General features: G+C 44.7%; 1 protein-coding gene across 1 annotated transcript; it reads left to right on the top strand.

The window, feature by feature from the left end:
- Positions 1-9,260: 9,260 nt before the first annotated feature.
- NEK2 (NIMA related kinase 2) lies at positions 9,261-20,544 on the top strand. The gene is made up of 8 exons (XM_036841691.1): positions 9,261-9,477; positions 10,441-10,658; positions 10,928-11,168; positions 13,060-13,142; positions 13,884-14,010; positions 15,044-15,263; positions 16,727-16,852; positions 19,649-20,544. Exons 1-8 carry the CDS (start codon positions 9,382-9,384, stop codon positions 19,873-19,875), a joined length of 1,338 nt encoding a protein of 445 aa, XP_036697586.1. The 5' UTR covers positions 9,261-9,381; the 3' UTR covers positions 19,876-20,544.
- Positions 20,545-25,183: the final 4,639 nt, after the last annotated feature.

Here is a 25,183-nt window from a genome sequence, read left to right on the forward strand (position 1 = left end):
GTCCCCGGGTGAACGGGTGATGCTGGACAGCGTCATCCTGCCCCAGCCTTGTGTGCCCAGGGCAGGTCCTCCTTGTCTCACCAGCTCCCTTCTGGGCAGGGCTTGCTGTGGCCCAGTTGTTCAGTTTCTGTCTGGCTTCCCTTTTTCTGTGGCGAGGCTGTGAGAAGGCTGCAGCCTTTTCATGTATAAAAACAACCCTCGTCCCCACCTGTATCCTTCCCTCTGTGTGATGGTATACAGCCATCCAGGGTGATGAGCACGCCCACCGAGCCAGGGGTCTTGCTGACCCCTGACTTGTCCCCCTGCAGGCACTAGTTCCGACCAGAGTCCTTGCAGGAGCCCATGGTTTCCAGGTGGTCCAGAGTGGAGGGGCTGGGATGAGGGAACTTCCTTAGAGACTCGTGAGCCAGACCTCTAAGGATCTGTAGGGTGGGTGGGCACATTTCTGCTTTCTCTTTTTCAGATGAGAACTGTTATAGTGGCCTGAAACCTTAGGCTTAACCATCCCGAGCCTCGGTTTTCTTTCCTGAAAAATGCGAATAAACTGACACTCCAGTTATGGATACGTGGCGAAGAGTGAAGGAATAGGGTGAGAAGCACAGTGCCTGGCGCAGAGGAGTGGCTGTTATCATTCCCGGCTCCACGGGCCACATCCATCAGGCCAGGTATACCTGTGCCCTCAGCTCACCAGGTGCTCCAGGACAGCCCTCTGCTGCTGCCCAGGGTCAGGGGCAGTGTGAGGGCAGCAACGTGATGATGCAACAGCCTGGCCTGAACCTGAAGAGTTGTATGTTTGACAGTTGCCAAGACCTGCTCAAATTAGGTCTCTATGCACGACAACATTGCTCCAGAAAAACAAAAGTGCAAACAACATTTTCTACTTAAACTGTGTTTTAGGAGCACTCTGGAAGATTGGTATTTAAAATAATCAGTAGCAAATCCTTTTATAAAGTGGAGTGGTTTGTGTCTCCAATCATTCCCTTCCCAGTTACTGTGTGTGGTGAATTCTGATTTCAGGTGTTGGGTTCTCTTAACTAAGAGATTTAACTAACAACATTGTGCTTTGGGTTCAAGCTATGTATTTGGGAGACAGATACATATATATATATATATGATTTCTCATAATATTCAACAAACAAAGAACTCTGGCAGAATATGCAGGAGTCTGAAGTTCCCTAGAGGCCATGTGACAGATCTCCCCAGCAGAGCTTCCAGATGTTTCCTGAAAAAGAAGAGAGGAAGAGTGAGGTCTCTGCATCATGTCTCAAACCTGAGTGAAGCCAGTTCTGGAACTCGAGGCTCGTGGGGGAGGGAATAAGCTCTGAAGGGCCGAGGACCAGGGCCTCTCCTCTCCTCAGATACCCTCTCTGCCCTGTATGGGTAGCTGAGGATGGGAAGAGAAGGAAACAAGGGAGAGAGAGAAGGTAAGAGCAGAAAAAGAAGGCTGGCAGGCACCTGGGGGCTGTTTGCATCTGCTCATCAACGGGGAAGTGGATTTTAAACCACCCCCACAACAGCCATGTCTTGGCCTTGCTCCCCTTGCCTTGTCTTGAGAGATATGTGCTCGAATACCCTTGAATGCAGGCTTGAGAACCCACCCAAGGCAGTTTGCCATGTACAGGCAGAGAGAACAGAAGACAAGGGAATGAGCCAGGCCAGTGGAGGAAGTGTTTGCCCTTAGCCATGCTGGCCAGGGTGGCCAGGTTGGATAAAATGCCCCTCAGGGGCTTCCCTGGTGGCGCAGTGGTTGAGAATCTGCCTGCTAATGCAGGGGACACGGGTTCGAGCCCTGGTCTGGGAAGATCCCACATGCCACGGAGCGGCTGGGCCCGTGAGCCACAACTGCTGAGCCTGCGCGTCTGGAGCCTGTGCCCCGCAACGGGAGGGGCCGCGATAGTGAAAGGCCCGCGCACCGCGATGAAGAGCGGTCCCCGCACCGCGATGAAGAGTGGCCCCCACTTGCCGCAACTAGAGAAAGCCCTCGCACGAACCAAAGACCCAACACAGCCAAAAAAAAATAAAATAAAATAAATAAATAAAGTAGCTATTAAAAAAAAAAAAAAATGCCCCTCAGGAAGCCTCGGCCGTCAGCAGAAAGTCTAGGGATTGCGCCGTCCTCCAGGGTTCCACCCAGTGAGAGAATTGCACTAAAGACCCTAATAGCCACCCTGTCTGGGGCATCTGCAGCGGGGCAGACACTGCATACATTATTGCATTCAACCCTCAGTGAAGCCCTGGGAGGTTGGCACCGTCTCCCCCCCTCTACAGGGTCACTGCCGTGGTCTCACCCAGCTTGTGTGCCAGGCTGGGCATCCACGTCAGGTCCGGGTGATTCGGGAGCGGGAGCTCAGAGCCTCTCTCGCTGTGGTGTCTAACGGCTGCAGTAGCTGAGCTCTCTGGGGTCCACTGAGGGCCGGGAAATCTGATCAGCAGGCAGATGACAGGCCTCGAGGCGCAGCTGTTAAAACAGAACCTAAGGTAGACGTTGGGTGGTTGCCATTGCTGTTGAAAATCCTCTCCCCCTTAGATGAGACCAGGCAAGTCACACAAACTAGCTGTCAAGATCCTGGATCCCGTCCGTACTGGACGCCACCGGGCCTTCAGTTTGGATCTGCCACTCAGCACCCTGAGTCAGTTATTTAACGTCTTTGTGTCTCCAGCTCCTCATTTGTAAATTCCCCGTGGGCATTTGTGAGATGGAGTGAGACAGGCTTACCGGGTGCTGGACCTGAGCTCAGCGACCCGTCACTGGTCACCGTAACAGGCTGTCTCTGCAGGCTTTCCTTTCTGCCTCTGCCCTGGGGCTTCCTCCCTAACGAAAGGCAGCAGCACGGAGGTGACTCTCTAGCTGGGCTTTGTTAAAGGATTAGCACAGAAAAACAACACAAAGGGCGCAGGGCTCTTCTGGACTGAATCCAGACTCAAGTCGGCTGCTGGTCGGAGGCACCTGGGAGCTCGTGGAGGGCCCTATAGTGGAACAGGCCCGAGCCGGTGTCTTTGAGTTCTGCCTCCTAAAAGTCGAAATGAAAGTTCCTTCTCTGACTTCTTTCCAAACCCTCCTCACTAAGCAAACGCAGCCTCTCCCAAGGTCTCCGTGGGTTGCATTCAGGTCGCTGTGGCCACCGCGCTGGCAGTGGCTGGCAGCAGCTGGGAACCTGGGGCAGGCGTTGGCTGTGAGGAACCACTCGCTCCTCTGGGTGACATGTCATGAGTGTGTTACGTGACGTCATCTGCAGGCTGGTGTCATGGGAGTGGTGACAATGAGGGCGGAAATGCCTCCGGGAGAGGTCACTCATTCTCCAGGGGCACAGGACCCAGGTGCAAACAAACATAAAGGCCGGGCCCGCAGCTGCTCTGGAAGGCTGTGCGGGGCTGTCCACACACACACACTCTGTTGCCCGCCCTCCCCATCTGGTCCAGCGGCAACCCCCGCAGGCTGGTCTCTGCCCCACTCGACTTGCAAATGCTCTCAGGGAGGTCACCTGTGCTCTTCAAATGACCAAATCCACTCTTTTCATTTCTGCCCATCCTTTCTGTGCTCTTTTTGCAACATCCGGCCCCGTGGACCACTCCCACATTCTTAAAACAGTCTCCTCTATTGGAAACCTGGGTTAGAGATTATTTCCATATTGCCTTCTACCCCTTTGGTCATGTTTCTTGGTCTCCTTTGCTGACTTTTCTTCCTTTACAGCCCAGTATAACCTCCAGTCTCCCTTCTCTGCCACTCTTGGGGCATATTCATCCCCACACCTGGCTTCTGTCACCACCTACTCCCAGTTCTCTGGCTCCAGCCTAGACTACTCTGTTGAGACTCTGTATCCAGCTGCCCACTGGCCAGCCACCCCATAGGCCTGTGGGCTCATCATGCTCTCAGTGTCCCCCACCCCAACCTGCTCCTCTTCCAGCATCATCTCCTGCAGTGGAGGACACCGCCATCCCTCTTCCAGCGTCGTCTCCTGCAGTGGAGGACACCGCCATCCCTCTTCCAGCGTCGTCTCCTGCAGTGGAGGACACCGCCATCCCTCTTCCAGCGTCGTCTCCTGCAGTGGAGGACACCGCCATCCCTCTTCCAGCATCGTCTCCTGCAGTGGAGGACACCGCCATCCCTCTTCCAGCGTCATCTCCTGCAGTGGAGGACACCGCCATCCCTCTTCCAGCGTCGTCTCCTGCAGTGGAGGACACCGCCATCCCTCTTCCAGCGTCGTCTCCTGCAGTGGAGGACACCGCCATCCATCTGGTCACTCAAGCCAGGAGCTGTCCTCCCGACTTCCCCTACATAGGGCTGCTCACCGCATCTCATCTAATCTACCACCCAAACGGCTCTAGACTCCCTCTTTCTCCTCCATTGCCTCAGTTCAGCTGATATCATTTCCTCCTGAGTTGTTACCATAACCTCTCATAACATATTCCTGTCCTCCCACGTTCATTCTCTATCTTGTTACTGGGGTGATCTTTCTAGAGCACAGCCTGGTAATATTCGTCTGCTCAAAGCTTCCACTGTGACTCCATCACCTTCAGAAGATTGCCTCAACTCCTGGGTCATCCTGCTTACCTAACTGGCTGTCTCACAAGGTAACCATAGGCAGCCTTTGGTCCCCTAACCTGCAGGCCCCTGCATGCCTTCATGTTTTCACCCACAGTCCCCTCTCTCCTAATTCTAATTCATCCTTTAGATGTAGTTCAGAGGTCACCTCCCCCAGGAACACTTGCCCTGACCTGCACTCCCTGCCATCCCTATCAGATCCTGGCTCCTCCCTCTGGGTTCCCTTAACATTTAGGCAAAACTCTTTCAGAGAGATTATCACACCGAATAGGGATAGCTGATTTACACGTCTCACCTTTCCAGGGGAACCTCTTTGAGGGCAAGGGCTGATCTTTTATCTTTCTATCTCCAGCACCTGTCACTGTGTCTGTTACTCAATAAATGTTGCTGATAAAAGTCAAAAATGAAGAGGATGATGAGAAAGCTAATGCAGACATAGCTTCTTAATAAAAACTGTTATCTGGGGTCAAACCAAGGGCTAAGCAGACCAGTTTCCTGGCTCTGATAGCAGTTCCGGTGAGTTTTCAGGAGGAGGGTTTTCAGTTTTCATGTGAAGCTGGAAGGGTCATTAAAGGTCATCAAATTTAAAACCCTCATTTTACAGGGAGGTGAAGTGGATTCCCTAGGTCATACAGTTCATCAAAACAGAACTAGCCGAACCTGGGTTCCTAGACCTCATGCTCACTGCTCCTACAATTTCACTGTGCTGCCCCCTGAAGGGAAAATTAGGAGTGTTCTCTAAAAGCTCCTGAAGTCCCTTAGATACACATTATGGCTTCAGCATCTGTGATTCGTTCTAACTTTCTTCTTAACCAATTTATATTATTAATATTCTTAGAAATTTGATAATATATATCCTGAATATACAAATATCATTTTAAAAAAAACATAAAATTTGTGGGTGGCTCTCTTTGTCTGAAAGTTTATCCTTGTATTGAACAGAAGTCAGCCTTCCCCTAACTTGTACCCTTGGGTGCAAGCATGACGCTATCCCTCTTTAAAATGTGACAGAGCTAGAACTAACCACCATGTGGTCTCAAAGAAAAATTTCTTATCATCCTCTTCCATCAGCTGCCTGCCATTAAACCCAAAGCTGTCTCTTAGCTTCATCTTATCCTTCTGTTTAGATCAAGTGGTGGGTCACTGTTAGGGTCAGTCTCCATAACACCTCATTCTTTCCTCTAGAACATGGTTATTTATTGAGCACATACTATGTCGTGCACCTTTCTTTAACATCTTTTAGCTTCTACTCTTTCTAAAGAATCTCTCTCTCTCTTTTATTTCTAGAAATCTTTATTAAGCACTTTAAAGAATTTCCATAATCCATGACTTCAGATGGCTCCAAGTAATTGTGGAGATAAGACACACAAACGTCTTGTCTGAGGTTTGACGTGCTAAATATGCAAATCTCGAAGTGCCCTGTCAGGACAGGTCTGGGGATGGGCTGGTGCAGACGAACTGACTCCTCGTTTATCATGCGGTGATTTACAGCCCTCTAGTGGGTCTTTAATGTAACATATAAAGGAAAGCCGAGGGCAATGGAGTATGATGGCTCATTTGTTTGTTCCTTCGCTGGTACATTCTTTCAATGTACAAATGCCAACTGAGTGCCTACTACGTTCCAGGCACGTTTTAGGTGCTGGAGATACTGCAGTGAACAAAAGAAACAACAAAAAAATCACCTGCATTAATTACTTAAGACGAAGAAAACAGCGAGTAGAACAAATCTGGGACAAAGCTCAAGAGTATGATTTTGGACACGTTACGTTGGAGATGCCCATTAGTCTTCCAAGGAGCTTGTTTTAAAAATTTGTTGGTGACTTTGGGAACACCTGTAGAGCACTTGTGAGCAGAACACACAGACATAGTGCAAATAATCTCTTTATTTGCGATTTCACCAAATTTAAATTAAAACTGACAACAATGAAAATATTTAGCAAGAAAATTGTGAAGACACTGAATCAGACCCTGGGTGTGGGAGCCTGGTTATAGACAAGTTCAAGCCTTGGTCCCACCCTTATGGAGCTGGTCATCCCTTAGTTCTCTCTTTCAGTGTAGTCTTCTCCATTTCTGTCTCAGTTCTTTGTTTTCTTAATTCTTAGCAGAATTTGTAATGGTTGCATTTCTCTGTCTCCTTGGTACATCTACTGTTTCCACCTCCAAGACTGCAAGTCAGTCCCGCTCACTGGGGTATCTTCAGCACCTGGAGGGGCCTCGATTTATATTTGTTAAAGGATGAGTTTTCGATTTAATAGGTCAGGTAAGATAGATATGCATGAGCAGCAAGTAATTCAGACTATTATATGGCACATCCTAAATGAGTAAAGAACACAGTTAATTGCTCTTTTAGGAGGTCACCGTGGGTTGAAGGCAGCCAGGGAAATTTTCAGGGAAGAAACTGGGCTTGAGTTGAGTCTTAAAGGATGGGTGGAATATGAAGGAAGGAGGGAGGAAGTGATGGGGGAAGGGGTATTTCCTCTAAAGTGTTCCTGATCGACCTCCACATGTTCCTCAGCCACCAATGTCTCTTTCTTCTCAGTGTCTAGGCTGTCCTGCCCCTCACTCCCACCCAATGATGTGGGATAACTTTGGCATGTGTTTAGGGTTTGTCATGCCATATCTTTACCATCTCTGTCTCTTTTTTAATGAACACTCAGCATATTAATTCCTATCATTATATCTGGCACATGAAAAGTGCTCAATAAATATTTGCTGAATGAACATATGTGCCTAGGAGCCACTCTCCATACTCTTGGGATGGCTCTTTACCCAGTATTTAGTCGCTGCCACAGGGCTGGAGGCTATCGAAACGTGAGTACTTGAGGGCTCATCCAAATTCTTACATGATTATTAATAAGCTGCTTTCTCATATTTTCATTTAACAAAGATTTTTTGCATGCCTCTTTTATTACAGGGCTTATGCTAGCTACAAGGAATTTGAAGTTGAGCCACTGTGAGATCCATATAAACAAATAATATAAATAACAAGTTAAGGTGGACTTATGTACAAAGTGGTTTATGAACACTATAGATGGAGGAATTGCTTGTTCTAGGTTGCTAGGAAAGGCTTTCCAGAGTACAGGAGAGAAAGTTGGCATTGAGTCTTGAAAGACAAGTTGTGTCCTCTAGACAGACATGATCAGGGGTAGGGGAGTGGATAAGGGAGTGGGATGGACAGTATTCCAGACAAATGGAGTAACAGGTGCAAAGGTGGTGGTGGTAGGAGGGAACTGAGAAAGTGTGCCGGGTTTGGGGAATTGGGGCAAAGCATCAGAGCATAAGAATGGCCAGAGAGAAGGTGCAGGGTTGGATTTGAGGCGGGCCAGCGAAAGAGCTCCAGGGATGTCAATCTTTAAGAGGTACTAAAATAAAAAAAAAAAAAGCCAATTAACTGAGCCACTTGTGGCTCCTTACATAACTTTTGAAAACTAAACTGGTTCCATTCCCTTGAGGTAAGACAGTGCCCTTGAATGTTACTTTAAAAATCTCCTGGCTGGCAATTCCAATTATGTTATATTCAGTGCATGTAATAAATTCCTTATTTTTAACATAAAGAGGTTTGTAATTCTTATTAATAGGAAATCAAGTTACTTTCAATCCCATGCTGAACAGATATTTAAAGAAAATTGACCTATTTATGCATTGCCTTCTTGTAAAGTACTCCTCCACCTTTGGATGGAGGTCTCCAGGTCCCCTCTCCCAGGTAAAAGTGGGACTGTTCCATCTGGCTGGGCGAGCTGAAAATGTTGGTCTCTGTGCATGCCCAGAGAAGGCTGCATTTATTGTCAATCAACTATGTGTTTGGCACCCCTGATAACCTATTTGGTAGTCTTTTCTAATAAAAAAAAAATTTGTAGGAGTCTTAAAGGTAAACCTCTCTCTGCCTTACAGCCACCATATTCTCCTGGGTATTCCAAAACATCAGGGACTTCCATATTCCACCTTGAGGTTTTGTACACATCCTCTGCATGTTAAACAGGCCTCTAAGTTTGGTGTTCAAAGATATAGTCTCTCTATGAGGACTACATCCTAAAGTCATGTGTGAACTTTAAATCATTACTATGAGTATCCACTGTTTTTGCATTTATTCTTCTCTTCCTGGATGTTGGACCTAAGCAAATACTATAACCTTCCTGTGCTTCCATTTCCTCATTGGAAATAACGCCAATTCCTGCTTTATAAACGAGACAATACATGTAAAGTGCTTGTCCCGCAAGCACTTCACACAGTTCCGCAGCACTGTCAGCACTTATTCGCGCACCCTTCAGGGAGAGACAGTCCTTTTCACCTCTGTACTCAGCTCTCACCCAGACTTTGGCGTGACCCTGCCCCGGGCTCAGGAACCTGAGAGAGGAGGGCGTGTGCAGAGAATGGGTTGGGTGAGAGGTCAGAGTGCAAAGGCGACTGGTTGAGGCAGTGAGCAGAAAAGTCTGAAGAGAGGTCTCTGGACTTCGGTTGCCTTGGCGACCTCAGCCAGAGGAATAGGGTGGCAGGGTGGCAGGGAACCACCTGACACTGCTGCTTTCGGTCTCCCGCCCTCTCTTTAGTTTTAGCTCCGCCCCTTTCTCCCGAGAGGTCGGAAGCAGACGCCGACACGGACGCTGACGCGGTTGCCTAGCTTCTTTTCCCAAGATGCCCAGGGTGTTGTGTTCTTCTTAGCCAATCAGAGAGGCGAAGCGGCCTTACCGCAGGCCAATAGACTGCGAGGCGGGGGCCCGCGACGGTTAAACAGGGCTGGAGACTGGGGCTGCCTGGCGCGGTGGCTTGAGGTCTCCGACTCTGTGGCTGCATCTCCGCGACGGTGGTGCGACGTTCAGGTGTCCTGCGCGGGTCCGGCCATGCCGACTCGGGCGGAGGACTACGAGGTGCTGTACACCATCGGCACGGGCTCCTACGGCCGCTGCCAGAAAATCCGGAGGAAGAGCGACGGCAAGGTGAGCGCGGGCTCGGCGCCTGTCTCCGCCCCCGCCGCGGTTTTGCAAACTGCGGGGGGCGCGCCCTCTGCCGCCGAAGGGAAGCGAGGGGCCTGGGGCTGTGCGTCTGGAAGGCAGGGTGCTCAGAAGAGTCAGCCATCTCCCCCCAGGTCTGTGTCGGTCCTGGGTCTCTCAAGGGATGGGAAACTGTGTCCCTTTTTCCTTTTTTTTTATTTTTCATTTGTGAATCTGTCCTTAATTTTTAAATAAAGTTAATAGAATGTGCCAAATAGAATATTGTCAAATACATAACACCGCTTTTGCTATTTACATGGGACTGCACATTTTTATATATTTATGTTATATATATATATTTTTTCTATCTTTTTTCCTTTCTCTTCCATTTTCTTCCTTTTCCCCAATTTGACCTGCTAAGGGCCTTCAGTTGGTGACAGCTAGCTGACTCCTGAGCTATTTTTAGAGAAGAAGAGCCCTCTCAGTCATGACCATCAGCACCTCGAACTTTTATGTCTTGTAGTCAGAATTCATTTAAAATACCCATTATTCAGATTGTTGGATTCAGATTTCCCAAGGTGTGTAGGTAGACTTTACACAAAGAAACAATGGAGAGGAAATTGGCTCTGACGGAAGGACCTTTACTAAGTTCTCTTACCTTGGAAATCTTGACTTGGAATGCTCGAGGACTTTGACCACCTCTGCCCCAGCTTTGACCAGCTTTGACTAAGCAACGGAGGTTAGGGGGTTGGGGGAGGCCTAATGTACCTCATCACCCTGTGTTGCATCATTTATTCCTGAAAAATTAGGGGAAGATTATGGAAGTAAACTCAGGGGTCCTTAGGTTCATTGAACTACATTAGATGATGTCACTGTATGATCTACTTACTAGAGAAGTAATTTTAAAAAGTTTTTAAAAAGGTTTTGAGTATAATGAGTTTATTTGTACCTTGGAAATTTTTATTTCAGATCTTAGTTTGGAAGGAACTGGACTATGGCTCCATGACAGAAGCTGAGAAATACATGCTTGTTTCTGAAGTGAATTTACTTCGTGAGCTGAAGCATCCAAACATCGTCCGATACTATGATAGAATTATTGACCGAACCAACACAACACTGTACATTGTAATGGAATATTGCGAAGGAGGGGACCTGGCTAGTGCAATTGCCAAGGGGACCAAGGAAAGGTAAAATCTCTTAAATGGGCCTAGTTTTGCTTCTGTTAAGCATCCTGTATTAGGATCAGGGACAGAGTACTTAGTAATGGGGAAGAGTCTTCTGGTGTTTGTTTGGTGGGTCCATGGTACTTTAGAAAATCCCTGGTACGTCAGCACCCATATTTCATATCAATTTATTTCCCTATGTGTACACTTTGAAAACTAGATAATTCACATCATCCCATCTTTGTAATGGTTTTATTCAGAAGTTATAGGCTATATAACTGCTTTGATTTCAGACAATACTTGGATGAAGAGTTTGTTCTTCGAGTGATGACTCAGTTGACTCTGGCCCTAAAGGAATGTCACAGACGAAGTGATGGTGGTCATACTGTGCTGCATCGGGATCTGAAACCAGCCAATGTTTTCCTGGATGGCAAGCAAAACGTTAAGCTTGGAGACTTTGGGTTAGCTAGGATATTAAACCACGATACGAGTTTTGCAAAAACATTTGTTGGCACACCTTATTATATGTCTCCTGTAAGTATTTCAGAATTTAGATGCTTTTTAAACATCTTAATGCTAAGCACTCAACTGCAGGGAAATTGAGCTTTTTGTTTGTTTAGTAATATCCAATAGGCAAGAATTAACAATACTGTTTTATTTTAAATTTATATTTTCCCAAATGGACCACCAGACCATTAAGTTCCTGTATTAGCAATATAAATCAAGCTTTCATTGAATGACTACCAAGTGCTAAGCTCTGGGATCACAAAGATGAGATAGGTTTTGTCTCTGCCCTCAAGAGCAGCACTTCCCAAAGTGCCATAGGTCCTGGACACCAGCTGGAACTCATCTGGGGTGATTGTTTAAAATGCAGAGTCCTGAGCCCCAAATCCAGTGAATTTGGATCTCTGGACAGGTCTTTGCACTCAACTTTTTTTTTATTTGTTTGTCCTCCACCACTTTCTTTTTTGGACTTTGTATTTTAACAGACCTTCTAGATGATTCTTGTGCATGGAGATTCAGGGCTCAGGAGACTCACTCACTTCTGACAACATATTTTTGCAGTGTTAACTTTTTGTACTTATTCTTTTTTTATTGCCTTTTCCTACAGTGGAGCTGCAGAGTCCACCCATTTACCTGTTTCCTCAGTTGCTGAATATTTTGTTTCCAAAATGTCTCACCATTCTAAGGAGCACTGCTATGCATGTCTTTGTATGAATTATTCTTTCTTCCTTTTTGGTTATTTCCTTGGTGTTTAGCTCTTGAAATGAAATTTCTGGGTCGAAGGGTATGAACTGTTTATGGCTCTCTAGTGACTTTTGAAAAGCTTGAATCAATAAGTGATAGCACCAATGTGTTGTATATGAAAGATGAGCGGATAAAGATGGAGAGAGATTTATTTTTTTAGCTGTTCACAAACATTTTCAGGATTTTCTCAATCTTTTTCAGTTATGTTAACCAATCTGACTACAGTGTAAAACTTTGTAAATTAGTGATTTTGTTTTTGACTCAGATTAGACATGGCCAGAGCAGTGTCATTTTCTCACTGGATCAAATTCCAAATAGAAAGCCTTTGATATAAAGGAAAATTATCCAGAGGTGGTTCTTGGAAAATTTGAAACCTGCACAATTCTTTTGTTCCTGTTCCCTCCTGCCCTTGTAAATAGATCAGTTTAGCCTTCCCTATGGGATTGATTGTCAGGAAGTGGTACCAGACTCCCCTGTTGGACTTTAAATTACTAAGAAGACTCCTGAAGATTTCAGTACAGTACTTGCCTCTGTGCCTTCTGTTGAGAATAAGAGCCATGGTGGACTGTTGTTACTGTACGTGTGGAAGAAGGGCAAACAATTAAAACAGGAAGTGAGAATATTAGTTACTATTGTGGTATATACAGTGGACTAAGGGAAAAATATATAAATGAATGATTCAATTAACCATTTATGTCTATATTCATTTAAATGTGGGCTAGATGTTATTCTAGAATTTTCTCTGGTTCTTTTAAAATGGAGTTTCTAGATTATGAATTCTTTGAGGGTAGAGGGTAGAGATATCTCATGTTCACCTTTAACTTGCCAGTGCCTTGCCTGTAGTAACATAATAAATATTTGTGAATGAAAAATAAGTGAATGAATTATATATGACAAAGTGTATTAGGATAAGACCATTGCCTTTTTTCCATTATAAATTTGAATATAAAATATAAAGTACCATCTTTTTGTTGTTATGATACAAGATCTAATGTAAGAGGAATCAGCCTTTTGTATTTGAAATTTTTGTTATAGATATAAAATCTGTTCCTTTCTTTTCCTTGAGTGAATATTACCAAACTTTAAGGTTCCATTTTTGTCTCAGGACTAATTTTATAAGTTTTAAAACAAAATGAACTTTAAACCCCTATTTTCTTACCTTTTTTTCCCCCTTAAGGAACAAATGAATCACATGTCCTACAATGAGAAGTCAGATATCTGGTCACTAGGTTGTTTGCTGTATGAATTGTGTGCATTAATGTAAGTAAAATGAAGACAGATTTTTATTCTGAGGTTTACACTTAGAGAGATTTGTCACCTTTCACCGGGTTCAGCTTTTTGAGCATCCGTGCACATTCAAGTCTGAAAGAATCATACCATGGGTTAAAATTAAGGTAGATGGACAGGTTAAAAAAAATTATTTACAAATTAATAATATAATCCCTGAGGCTGGATCTAGACTTGTTCAAGCTTCTAACCTGGTTAGATGTTTCTCTGTTAGACTGAGCTTAGCTCAAGGGGAGAGCATATAGGTCAAGCCTGTGAAAGAAATGAAATAAAGATCTAGAGAAGCAGTCTAGGGTTTGGACAGGAAAGAGCTCTGATTCTTTCCCTTTTTTCTTTCTGTTTTTTCCCTTCTAAAGTATTCTGTAGAGCAGTGGTTCTCAACCAGCGAAGGGGAATTTTGCCCCCCAGTTTTGCCTCCCATGGGACATTTGACAATGTCTGGAGACATTTTAGTTGTCACAGCTAGGGATAGCTACTGGCATCTAACGGACAGAGGTCAGTGATGCTGCAAAACATACTAAACAATGCACAGGACAGTCCCCGTAACAGAATCGTATGGCTCCAAACGTCAGTAGTGCCAAGGTTGGGAAACTTAGCTACAGAAGATCCCAGAAGTAGAAACATAAATACAAACTGAACCTTAAACTCTGCTTTTGGTTTGTTTCTTATTATATATTTTCATTTTTACATTTAAAAAAAATTTTTTTTCCCCAGGCCTCCATTTACAGCTTTCAACCAGAAAGAACTAGCTGGGAAGATCAGAGAAGGCAAATTCAGGCGAATTCCATATCGTTACTCTGATGAATTAAATGACATTATTACAAGGATGTTAAATTTAAAGGTAAAGTTTATAAGATGATATATTGTATGTTTCCATCTCTCAGTTAAGTTTTGCAGTGTATGCTCTCGTGGAGCAATGAGTCTAAAGAAACATTAAATATATTTCTTTAGCTAAATCTACTGTTACCAAGAGTGAAAACATGTATCCTTGGCACATTGCTGGCCTGCCTTCTGTGCTTTCTTTATGTCTCCTCCCACTCTCTGCCATGCTAACAGATGGTTGGTAGCAAGGAAAGATTGCAAGAAGGATCCAAATCCTCAGTTCCCCTTGTCCTTGCCTACCTCAAAGTGGCAGGTGGTACAGGAAGGGGCCAGGAATAATAAGACCTTATTACTCTGCCTCTAGCTCTGAGAGATTAGAGATCATTAGAGATGGGAATGGTGGGGGAGGGCTGGCTAAAAAGGGGAGAGGGGAAATAAAGAGATTATGTAGAAAAAAATCTGGCAGTGGGATGGGGAGGGAGATGTCCTAGGGATCAGGCTGTGTAAGAACAGAGTTAAATGCTGTGGGAGTTCAAAGAGAAGGAAGGATTCAGGTGAAGTAAGAGGATTGAAGGTCGGTGAGAGAGCATCCTGCTTAATGTAGTTTAGAGATGCAAGGGCGGTACGTGCCCTGAAACAGACCGACCCTAGCAATGCTACCCAGCACAGCACAGGGATTGAGCCTTCTTAGGTTAAAAGGGGAACACAGGTAAGTTAAAATCTGCATTATTTTGTGGACCCAGAACCTCATGAGTTAAAGCCACCAGTGAACTTATTTTTCAGGTGTTTAAGACCCATGTGTGTGTGTTGCGGGGGGAGAATGGGCAAAATGGGCAAAGGGGGTCAGTTGCATGGTGATGGATGGTAACTGAGCTTGTGGTGGTGATCACTCTGTAGTGTATACAGATGTTGAACTATAATGCTATGCAACAACAACAACAACAAAAAGACCCATTGCCTTGGAAATATATGCTGTTTTAAATGTAACTGCTCTTTCAGGATGAGTAGTCCATTATGAAGTGTGCCTGTAACACTGAATATTTTTTTCCCAGGATTACCATCGACCTTCTGTTGAAGAAATTCTTGAGAATCCTTTGATAGCAGACTTGGTTGCAGAAGAGCAAAGGAGAAATCCTGAGAGAAGAAGGCGGCGATTAGGAGAACCAGGAAAGCTGCAGGACTCCAGCCCTGTGTTGAGTGAGCTGAAACTGAAGGAAATACAGTTACAGGAGCGGGAGCAAGCCCTCAGAGCAAGGGAAGAAAGCCTGGAGCGTAAGTCTGAGTGGGGGTGAGGCACAGAGAACTCCAGGAAGCTTATTCTAATGTATGTGGAAACCCATCTGAATAGAGGACCTCACGTCTATGTTCTGTTAGAATGTTTTTATAAATACTTGCGAAACCAAGATATGCACATCAAGCTTGCTGCACCTTCGTGTTGAGCCTCTTTCTCTGAGATCAGCTGTGGTCGTCACATTGTCGGGCCCTAGCTGTGACAGCCCAGCACAGTAGCCATCACACCGTACTGTAGAGTCACTCTTTTCTTTATCTTTCTTCATATACGGACCCTGAGGTTTCCCATTGTAGAGAAGGTCTTAGAATTGGCCAGCGCTTCTCCCTTCTGATACGCTGCTCCAACACAGCCCGGGTCTGAAATCCTACAGTGTGTAAGACTAGATGTATTTGGGCAGTTCCACAGAGGATGTGGGTACAAGATATTTAAATACTCTGATGGGTATTGACGGACTGGGTGCTAATGAGTTTTTGATGTTGAAACTCTGTCTACTCCACTAAAGTGAGAGCTGCTACCCAGGTCTTAGGATTCTGCAAGGCAGCAGAAGCAGTGCAGCTCTGCATTTTGACATCGAGGGATAAGAGACGGGCTGCGACTGTCTTCTTCCCCCCTCGTGGCTCACCCGATCTCGCTTCTGCAGCTCTATGCCAATGCAGACTTCATAAGTGTTTTTCTATTTAAACGTACTTATAAAGCATCTAAATGCGTTTGTTAATGTTTTACTTCTTAATGATAATTGTCTAGTACTGTGAGATATGCTCTCTGTGGGAGGTACAGCCTGTGCTTACCTGAAAATCTTTGTCTCTTCTGTCAAAAGAATTCTCTAAAAAAAAAAAAACAAAACCCACAAAAAACAAACAACCAAAAACATTTCATTAAAACTTTCCCCAGTGTTTTGTAATTTCACATAGCAGCTGAAATCTGAACTCTCTGAATGCTGGGCCATGAATAAATAATAGACTTCGTTACTGATCTAAAGAAGTACCACCTAACTGAGCTGTGGATTTTTCCCTTCTGTTTGGGTGCTGTCATTCACCCAGAGGGAGAAGGGTTTGTACCGTGCAGCCGGGTAACGCCCGGAAAATGAACTGTTGCCCCTTCTCCGCGGAGAGCGGGGATGGCAGTAGCTCTTTGTTTTCCCCCGTGAGTTATTCCCACACATCACAACCAAAGGGTGAAGCTGACTTTGCCCTTGTGCTTAAGCCGGTCCTTAGGGGAAAACCTAAGACAACATACGACATACTAACCACACTGCATTCTGAAGCGGGAACAGTCCGGTTGGCTGGAGTAAACAGTAGGAAACCCTGCACAAAACGTGACTCATCGGAGGCCAGGCTGTTAGCCTTAGCGATAAGGAAAAGCGGTAAGATTACCAAATGTGAATTGTTTATACCCAGAGCCACTTGTTAATTTCTTTCTTTCTCGTTCCATTCCCTTCTCAAAGAGAAGGAACGTGAGCTTTGTGTTCGTGAGAGACTGGCAGAGAACAAGCTGGCCAGAGCAGAAAGTCTGTTGAAGAATTACAGCCTGCTGAAGGACCAGAAGTTCCTCTCTCTGGCGGGTGGTCCAGGTATGTGAACCAGCTCAGAGAACAGAAGTTGGTGCCACAAATGAGGAAATGGGCACCCGTGTTGCCCCGAAGGTGGCTTTGGCAGCCCTTTAAATTTCCGGAGTCTTGAATTTTATGATGGAGTTAATTGAATATATGCGTTTCAGTGGAGATAAGAATTCTGTTTTAGCAATGACTGACTTAACTGTGATCAGAGACATGAGGCAATGAGTCAGGATGATTTCATCTTCGGTTTTATTAGCTTTATCAGACTGTGTGTTCAGTATTTGATATTTATTTTTAAAAACTAGGTCATTTTAAAAAAATGCTGTGCCTTTCAGATTTTTCTCTGGGTATATTTTCAAAACTACATTTATCTCCATTTTCAAGTGAAAATCCTAGCATTTTACTATTACCACACGACCAACTCATATTTGCCACATCCTTCATAGAAAGTATGGCTTAAAAGGTGTGATAAACCAACTGTAGAATAGGCCATCACTTTTGGATCTTTGCTAAGACCCGTTCCAATTGAAACGTGTTTGTCAAAATGTGATTGCTTAATATCTATCTACATATGCTCTGTAATAAGTGATGGAAACAAATGAAACTAGTGATGGAAGTAAATATCTTTTTTCTCAATACTGCTATCTACCATTTCAGTATTCTTATAATATTTATTTCAGCTTTTCTTAGATTCCACACTGCCATCCATAAAGATAAACTAGACTTAAATCATGATTACTGTGATAGAGTGAGGAGGAATTTTTATCTGGGTAAGTGTCATGCATCAAGCCCGTTGCCGAGAATTATATTGAAGGCCCTGTTGGGGACGGCTCTCCCAGTTAAAGAGTTTATTTACATCTTGCCCTGAGAGTCTTTGAGCAAAGGGTGAGAAGAGCTGGTGAAGGATGATGTGTTTCACTTCGTAGGATACGTAGGTAGAAGAATCTACCGGTATGCGAATCACGGCAAAGACTTACTTAAAATGAGCTGTGGGAATGGTGTCCAGTGTGGGTAGGAGATATTTTAAAGTACTGAGCATGTTAGAGCCCTAAGAAAAACAACAAAGCAGTGGAGAGGGGGTGCCCTTGTGAACTCAAGACAGTTGGAAATATCCTCTCCCCATCCTTGGGCTATAAAATTCAGACATGAGGAAAACAAATAAATTGAGATCACCACAGTAAGCAACAGCATCTTTTTAAAAGCTCTAGTTAGTCTATTTAATGAAATACTAATTCTTTTTTTAAACACTTTCTTATAAAACTGTCTTATTAGTAGGATTTACGGTTTACACTGTCTGTTTACAAACATATAGGTGTTTGTGGTAATAAATGTGGATCTATTTGAAACAATGGAGTTGAGGCCTAAAAGCAATCTCCTAAAATGCTTTGCAGAGAAGCAGCGTATGAAGTAGGAAGTTGGGACAGTCGGAGGGCAGCGTTTCTCTGTGCAGCTGCTCCTCCCTCAGGGCGTCTCCGTTTCTTTGGACTGGAACATTCGGCTCTAGATAGTCATGTGACTTCTTACTTCCTCACTCTCATCAGGTCTCTGCTCAGAAGTCACCTTATTATGCGGCTTCATCACTGCAAACACCCATGGCACCTCTGTCTCCCTCTCTCCATGTTAATTTCCTTCACAGCACATACCATCCTCAAATATTCCTCATATGGGCTTGTTTATTTGTTTATGGTCTATCTCCTCCTACCACAATAGGGCCTTTGTTTGGTCCACAACGGCCCATACAATGAGCTCAGTAAATATTTGAACATATTTCCTTTAAATGAACACAAAGGAAAAACAAAAAGGTTCTAGAATTCAAACCTTCAAGTCCCCAACCCCCAAATAGTTGTCAGTTCCTAATAGTGTAGCCACTTTAAGTAAATTATTATTTTTTTCATGCTAAAAGTACAGTTCACTCAATTTACTTTTACCATGCTGAATCTTGCTTAGGTTCTTCTTGGAACAAGTTTCTGGTCAGTTAAGCCGCTTTAAAATGTGTTCTTAAGTATTTAGCCAAAACTGTAGGTGCTCGCTATGAGAAAGAGCTTCTGCTTCCATACTTTTCTGGAAGTAATGTGTTCTAGGTAGAATGGCACTTGCTTTCAAGAATAGAGATAAATAACATTGATTTCCAGAAGTTTTATATTGTGGCCCATAATCTTCAGTGCATTTAACCTTAAGAGGAATGTTGATTGTTGCGAGAATAAAACATAGGTTCCTTGATTTTTGGCTATAGATTAAAAGGCTGATTGATTTCTGCCAACCTCATGCCCCTAACCTGTTAAAAAAAGAGACAACAGGTCCAAAATGGAGTCACTGGTCACCAAACGTCACCAAATCAGGACTTAATACCTAACTTAATGGCAGTTTCAGCCTCTCTCAGGAATGGAATCTTAAACCAGTCGATCTGGAATTACCTGGTCAGCACTAGAGAGGTCATCTGCCTGATAGAACCCTGCTGTCCCCTGAAGGAAGGTGACCTTGCCACAGACAATCCCCTCTTTTCTGGTGTAACTTCCTTGTCCCGCCCCCTTCTACCTATAAAAGCCTTTCCTTTTGTACAGCTCCTTGGAACTCCTTTCTGTCTTCTGGATGGGATGCTGCCCAATTTATGAATCATTGAATAAAGCCAGTGAGATCTTTAATATTTGCTCAGTTGAATTTTGTTTAACACTCCTATCCCAGAGAGAATAAACAGGTACCCAGATTTCACATGCAAACTGACAATAAGTATTTCAGTAAGTTTGATAAGTATGGAGGAGTTCATCTCCTGTTCATGAAACTCAAAAACCTTTTTCTTTTTTCTTTCTAAAGAACTTTTTGATCTTACATCCTCGATAATGAAGAAGAAAGTTCATTTCAGTGGGGAGAGTAAGGAGAATGTCATGAGGAGTGAGAATTCTGAGAATCAGCTCACCTCCAAATCCAAGTGCAAGGACCTGAAAAAAAGGCTTCATGCTGCTCAGCTTCGCGCTCAAGCCCTGTCAGACATTGAACAAACTTACCAACTGAAAAGCAGACAGATCCTGGGCATGCGCTAGCCTGACACAGAGACACAGACCTGTGTATGGTACTTAATGTTGCCAGCCCTTTCGAGATGGGTATTCGACTGCTGTAGCCTGTATACTTGGTTCCGCGAGCCGTGCCTTTTCTATAGTAAGCAGGGTGGTTTGGTATTACTCTTGCTGTTCTTCAGCAAGAATTGTACCAATGTCCACCCCTTTCATTTTTCTTTCTTTTGTAAAGAACGCTTCATAGAAAGAATAACACTTTCTTGGCCGGTTGGGTTTTTAATCCTGTGTGTGATTACTACTGGAACATGAAATGTTATGTTCTATATGTTGGGGTGGGGAAATAATATTAGAAAAAGATATTTACCCAGGAGCAGCACTTACTGACAAGTTTTAAGGGACTGAAGTGGTGTGCTTACAATTGTCACGTCTAGAGTTAAAATTTAAGTCTGAGGTTTTAAATGTTCTTGAGCTTAGAGAAAACCTAATTGGATATAGATTGGTCACTAATACCTTGACATCTCTCTTATAAATATCCCCTTGCTCTGTAGTTTAAATCTGTCACCTTCTGTGAAACTCCATCACTATGATGTCTCTAACTCTTTTTTTTCCCTTTTTATTCTGTTTAACAGTATGTGAGCTGTCTGTCATTTGCCTACTCTTTTTTCACTAAATAAAAGAATTCTTTAGTTTTCCTGTATTCATGTCGCTTGTATTTGTTGATCTTAGTTGGAGGGAGTCTGTGTTTATGATATTTAGGCGTTGGAGGGTAGGGAAGAGAATGTGACGCTTGCAAGAGCCGTACGTCACTTTACTACCCATCTCATTTGTCCACCTAAGCCAGTGGTTCTTATGGGGGCAGTTTTGCCCCCCAGGGTATATTTGCAATGTCTGGAGATATTTTTAACTGTTATGATCGGAGGGAGGGTGCTACTGGCATCTAGTGGGCAGAGGCCAGGGATGCTGCTAAACATCCTATAGTGCACAGGACGGCCCCACAGCTAAACGTCAGAGTACCACGCCTGAGAAACCTGATCTCCGCTGAAACCTGTTGGAATATACCCCACCCTTGAAGGAAATTTATTTTGGTTTTGATGGATTTTTTTTTTACATGTCTGACTTTTAATATGAATTAGCAGTCCTTGCTGTGCCCATCACATATTTTCATGTGATGTTTTCCTGGCAATGCTAATCCTTTTAGCTTAATGAAATAAGACCAAGTTATGAAGGGTTATAATGTCATAAATGGGAAGAAATAGCTCCTTTATTAGCTACTTTATTATAGGTTTATTACACAGTTGATAACGTAGTTCTATCAGAGATATAATATTATCGAAATACAATCAGAAACTGATTACCAGGCCTTTATGGTATACCCACAGATTAATCCTAACAGAACCACTTTGATGTAAATGTTGAGTATAACTTGCAGGGCCCAGTGCAAAATAAAAATGTGGTTCAAAAAGCAGGAAACAAGTACCATTAAAGGTACATATGGGACTTCCCTGGTGGCACAGTGGTTAAGAATCCGCCTGCCAATGCACGGGACACGGATTTGAGCCCTGGTCCGGGAAGATCCCACATGCCGCGGAGCAGCTAAGCCCGTGTGCCACAACTACTGAGTCTGCGCTCTAGAGCCCACGAGCCACAACTACTGAGCCCGAGTGTCACAACTACTGAAGCCCGCGCGCCTAGAGCCCATGCTCCGCAACAAGAGAAGCCACCGCCATGAGAAGCCCGCGCACCGCAGCGAAGAGTAGCCCCCACTCGCTGTAACTAGAGAAAGCCCGCGCACAGCAACGAAGACACGATGCAGCCAAAAATAAAGTTTATAAATAAATAGATAAAAATAAAGGTATATATAAAGCCTTGTCCTTCCAAGGTCTCTCTGCTTATTGTGGTGTTATTTGGTATTTAATTTTATAAGTAAACAAATTGAAATTTTAAATTATTAGCATGAACTTTACTATTCATCTTTTATGTAGTGTGATGCCAGTTTTAAATGCAAGTAGCAGCACATTTAGCTCATCTGTGGAATCACTGAAATTATGTAATTCATATTTTGCGACTCAAGCTGGCCAGAAGAGACACACACACGTGCCTGTGACAGGTGCCTGGGGACGCGTGACTCTGGCGCCTGCCCTACACACTGCCGGTTTGGAGAAGTCGAGCCCACAGCCTCCACTGCAGCAGATAGGTCCCCCCAAGGATCTTACACCTCCAAGCTGGGACTTTCTTTGTACCTTGATCGAGGTGCCCGGATCGCCCCTGCCAAGATAAGGCCCCTAGCTGGCTGCCCACCAGCCATGCTATGGGGCTGCCAGCCCAGGAGGGGGGAAAGGCATTGGGAGGCAGCTGCCGCCATCCCCTGTCCCGAGATACTTCTGGGCACCCTTCCCCTTCCCATGCTGACGTCCCTCTGGGAACAGAGTGTGGGAGGCTGGATGGGGCCCGGTGCCCCAGGGGTGGGGGAACTGGCAGCGGGCAGGAGGCGGGACCATGTGAGCCGAGGCCCTGAGCCCATACCTGCGCCCCTGCCCCATTGGACTTGACTTACAAAACACGAATTCGGCAACACAGTATGAATTTCAAAACTGCAAGCACAGAGCATTAGACTCCAGGTGGACCCTTCTGAATGCCAGCTCCTTCTACATGTGAGGCCTATGTGACTGCACTGGACCCACACTTGTGAAACCAGCCCTTTCTTTAGGAAACTCCTTTCCTACCTTAGGAAATAAGGTTTCTTTCCGTTTTTAATCCTGTGGCATGCAGAGCTTCTCTAGTTTCCCCTGTCTAAGACGCCACCTTTGCTTTCATTCCTTCCTTCAATCAACCAACCAACAATTACTGAGCACCTACTACAGCGAGGCACTGTTTATGGTGCTGAAGTTACAGCAAGGAAGAAAGACTAAAATCCCTGCCCTCAGGGAGGTGCTGTTCAAATGGGGCAAGATAGTAAACAAAGAAGAAACAAGTAGGGGGAGTCGGTGCTGAGTGCCACGGAGAGGAATGAAGCAGGAAAGGAGCGGAGGGATTCGGGGGATGCAATTTTAGAAGAGGTGGTCATTAGTGTTGAAGTGGGGTGGAGGAGAAAAGGAAAAGGGAGGTCTGAGTGGGGCATGTTGTCGGGGAGGAGATATCAGTAGGGGAGGGGAAAGTTGAACATGACTGGGAGCTGTGATAGGGCAGGACTTGAAAGCGGGCAGAAGCTTGGAAACTGAGGAGAGATGTTTTTATTTGCTTATGCTTCTCCACCCCTAAAGCTCGGAACATCTGAGGGTATTTGGGTAACGATGGCCATAATCTAAGAAGAGGATTTCTTTGACGGGGGAGACGGGAGAGTCCTCCCAAATGATGTTTCTTCAGCATCACTTTCTAAGATATTTCTAAGGTGCGTTGCATGACATCAACACCATACTTACCATTACAGTCTTTTATTGTTTAAACAATAATGAGTTTCACCAAGCACAGCCTGCTTGTAGGCATTTGAAAAAGGGTCATTGGATTTGAGAAAGAGTAACCAGATGCTCTGAGAGACAGCAGCCACAAGGTGGCACCATGGGTCTGTTAGACCGGAAAGCCCACCCTGTCCGCACAGCCCGTGCAATTGGTTTGCTACTGAGAGATTGCACGTGGGCCTTGATTAAATGCCTTATTCTCATTATTTCATTCAGTCCTCACAACACCCCCTGAGAAGTTGACATCATCAGTGTCACATTCTACACGGGGGAACTGAGGCGCAGAGATCACAGCTGGGAAGAAGCACGGTTGGCTTCTGAAATATTTCTGACTCCAAAGTTCATACTCTTGACTATAACCCTCTACTGCCTGTCTCTGGAAGACAGCAAAAGTTTACCTTTGTCCCCAAACCATCTAGTTTCCCCTAATGATGAGTTAAGGGTGATAACCCATAGCCTTACCCAAGACACTTGAATGATGCTGAGCCGGCATGGTTAGGGTCCAGGGGCCTTTCAGACCTGCTTGCCTGGGGAGACAGGTTACTGTTCCGGGAGGGGGTGCCCAAGAGGGGGTTCTCCAGTGACCCTTACAGGACCCCAGGCCTTCCCCTCTTTCCTCAGCATCTTCTCCAGGGCCACCTTACTCAGGCCTGTCCTCCCTGGAGATACTTTGTTTCCAGGTGACTTTCCTTCCAGGATAAAGCCCATATCCCTCAAAGACTCCAGGTAAGGCTGCCCTCCCAGAATGAACTGAGGATGAAAGCAAAAGATGATGCAAGGAAGCTGATTAGAAAAGAATGGAGAGAACGTCTACGTTCCAGCAAGAAAGGATTATCATTCATTGGACTTGGTGGCTGGGAAAATATGGATCCATATTGGATGGATGGACTGCGCAGCGAGCAGGATGATGAAAGCTGATGGAATCCATGGGTGTGTGAGGGCCCGCCTTCCCTGTAACCCCGGCTCACCCCACACTGGAAGGGCAGAGGTCAGCGACCTGGGAACCTCCCACATCTGAAAGGCTGGGTTCAACACCGTACTCAGAGGCGCCGGTAGGGGCACCCTTGCTTACCTCCACCAAGGCTCCGCCTACATTTCTGACACCATGGCCACAGCCAGGGCTCTGAGGCTCTGCAGCTCTGCTGGAGCTACTGAAACCCTAGACATCCAAGGCTGCCCATCACTTGACACCCAGCCAGGAAGGAAACCCCCCCTCCTCCCACCTGCCCCGACTTTCTCTTGAGACAACGTGCTGGCCCTCTCGATGCCACTGGGTGCTCCTTAATCGTAGCCACACATTCACAGGAAATGTTCACAGCGGTTGATTTTATTCAATACATTTGTTTTTAAAGTCCTTGAATTATGAAGTGATAGCATCAATGTAAAAAATCCTAACAATATGTCCATTGCATTTTGTTCAGAGATTGTGACCAGATTTTAGAATGTGATTTTTCTTTGCAGCTTAGTATGTGACCAGTGAAACATTCTATGAATTACAGGAGACAAAAAAAAATCTATGTTCTTTTTAAGACATGATGGTTAGTTTTCTCTGGACAACCCTGACTGATACAGAATGTATATCTTTTGATATGCATATTTAATTATGTCCTTGCTTATTATTCATCTGTTTAGTTTGTTAAAAACTCAAAATGTGTCAAAATCTTTCACTGCTATTGTTTTTCTGTTTCTTCTCCTATTTCTAACACCTTTCCCTTCAATACATTGAGATAGTGTTATTTGTCACTTAAAGGTTTATGAGAGTTTCAGCTTTGAGAATTATATCCCTGTTAGTAAAATGGTTCTCTTTGTGTAAAGATGTTTGTAAAAATTAAGTTTTGTCTGACATTGATATTGTTCACAATCAGTATACTGTCACTGAT

This window comes from Balaenoptera musculus, chromosome 1, assembly GCF_009873245.2.
Source record: "Balaenoptera musculus isolate JJ_BM4_2016_0621 chromosome 1, mBalMus1.pri.v3, whole genome shotgun sequence".
Classification (NCBI taxonomy): domain Eukaryota; kingdom Metazoa; phylum Chordata; class Mammalia; order Artiodactyla; family Balaenopteridae; genus Balaenoptera; species Balaenoptera musculus.

Bases quoted from the DNA above. Each gene is read 5' to 3' on its own strand.
- NEK2 (XM_036841691.1), top strand. From the start codon at position 9,382: ATGCCGACTCGGGCGGAGGACTACGAGGTGCTGTACACCATCGGCACG. The intron at 9,478-10,440 runs GTGAGCGCGGGC...TTTTTATTTCAG, and splicing joins GGAGGAAGAGCGACGGCAAG to ATCTTAGTTTGGAAGGAACT. The intron at 10,659-10,927 runs GTAAAATCTCTT...CTTTGATTTCAG, and splicing joins GCCAAGGGGACCAAGGAAAG to ACAATACTTGGATGAAGAGT.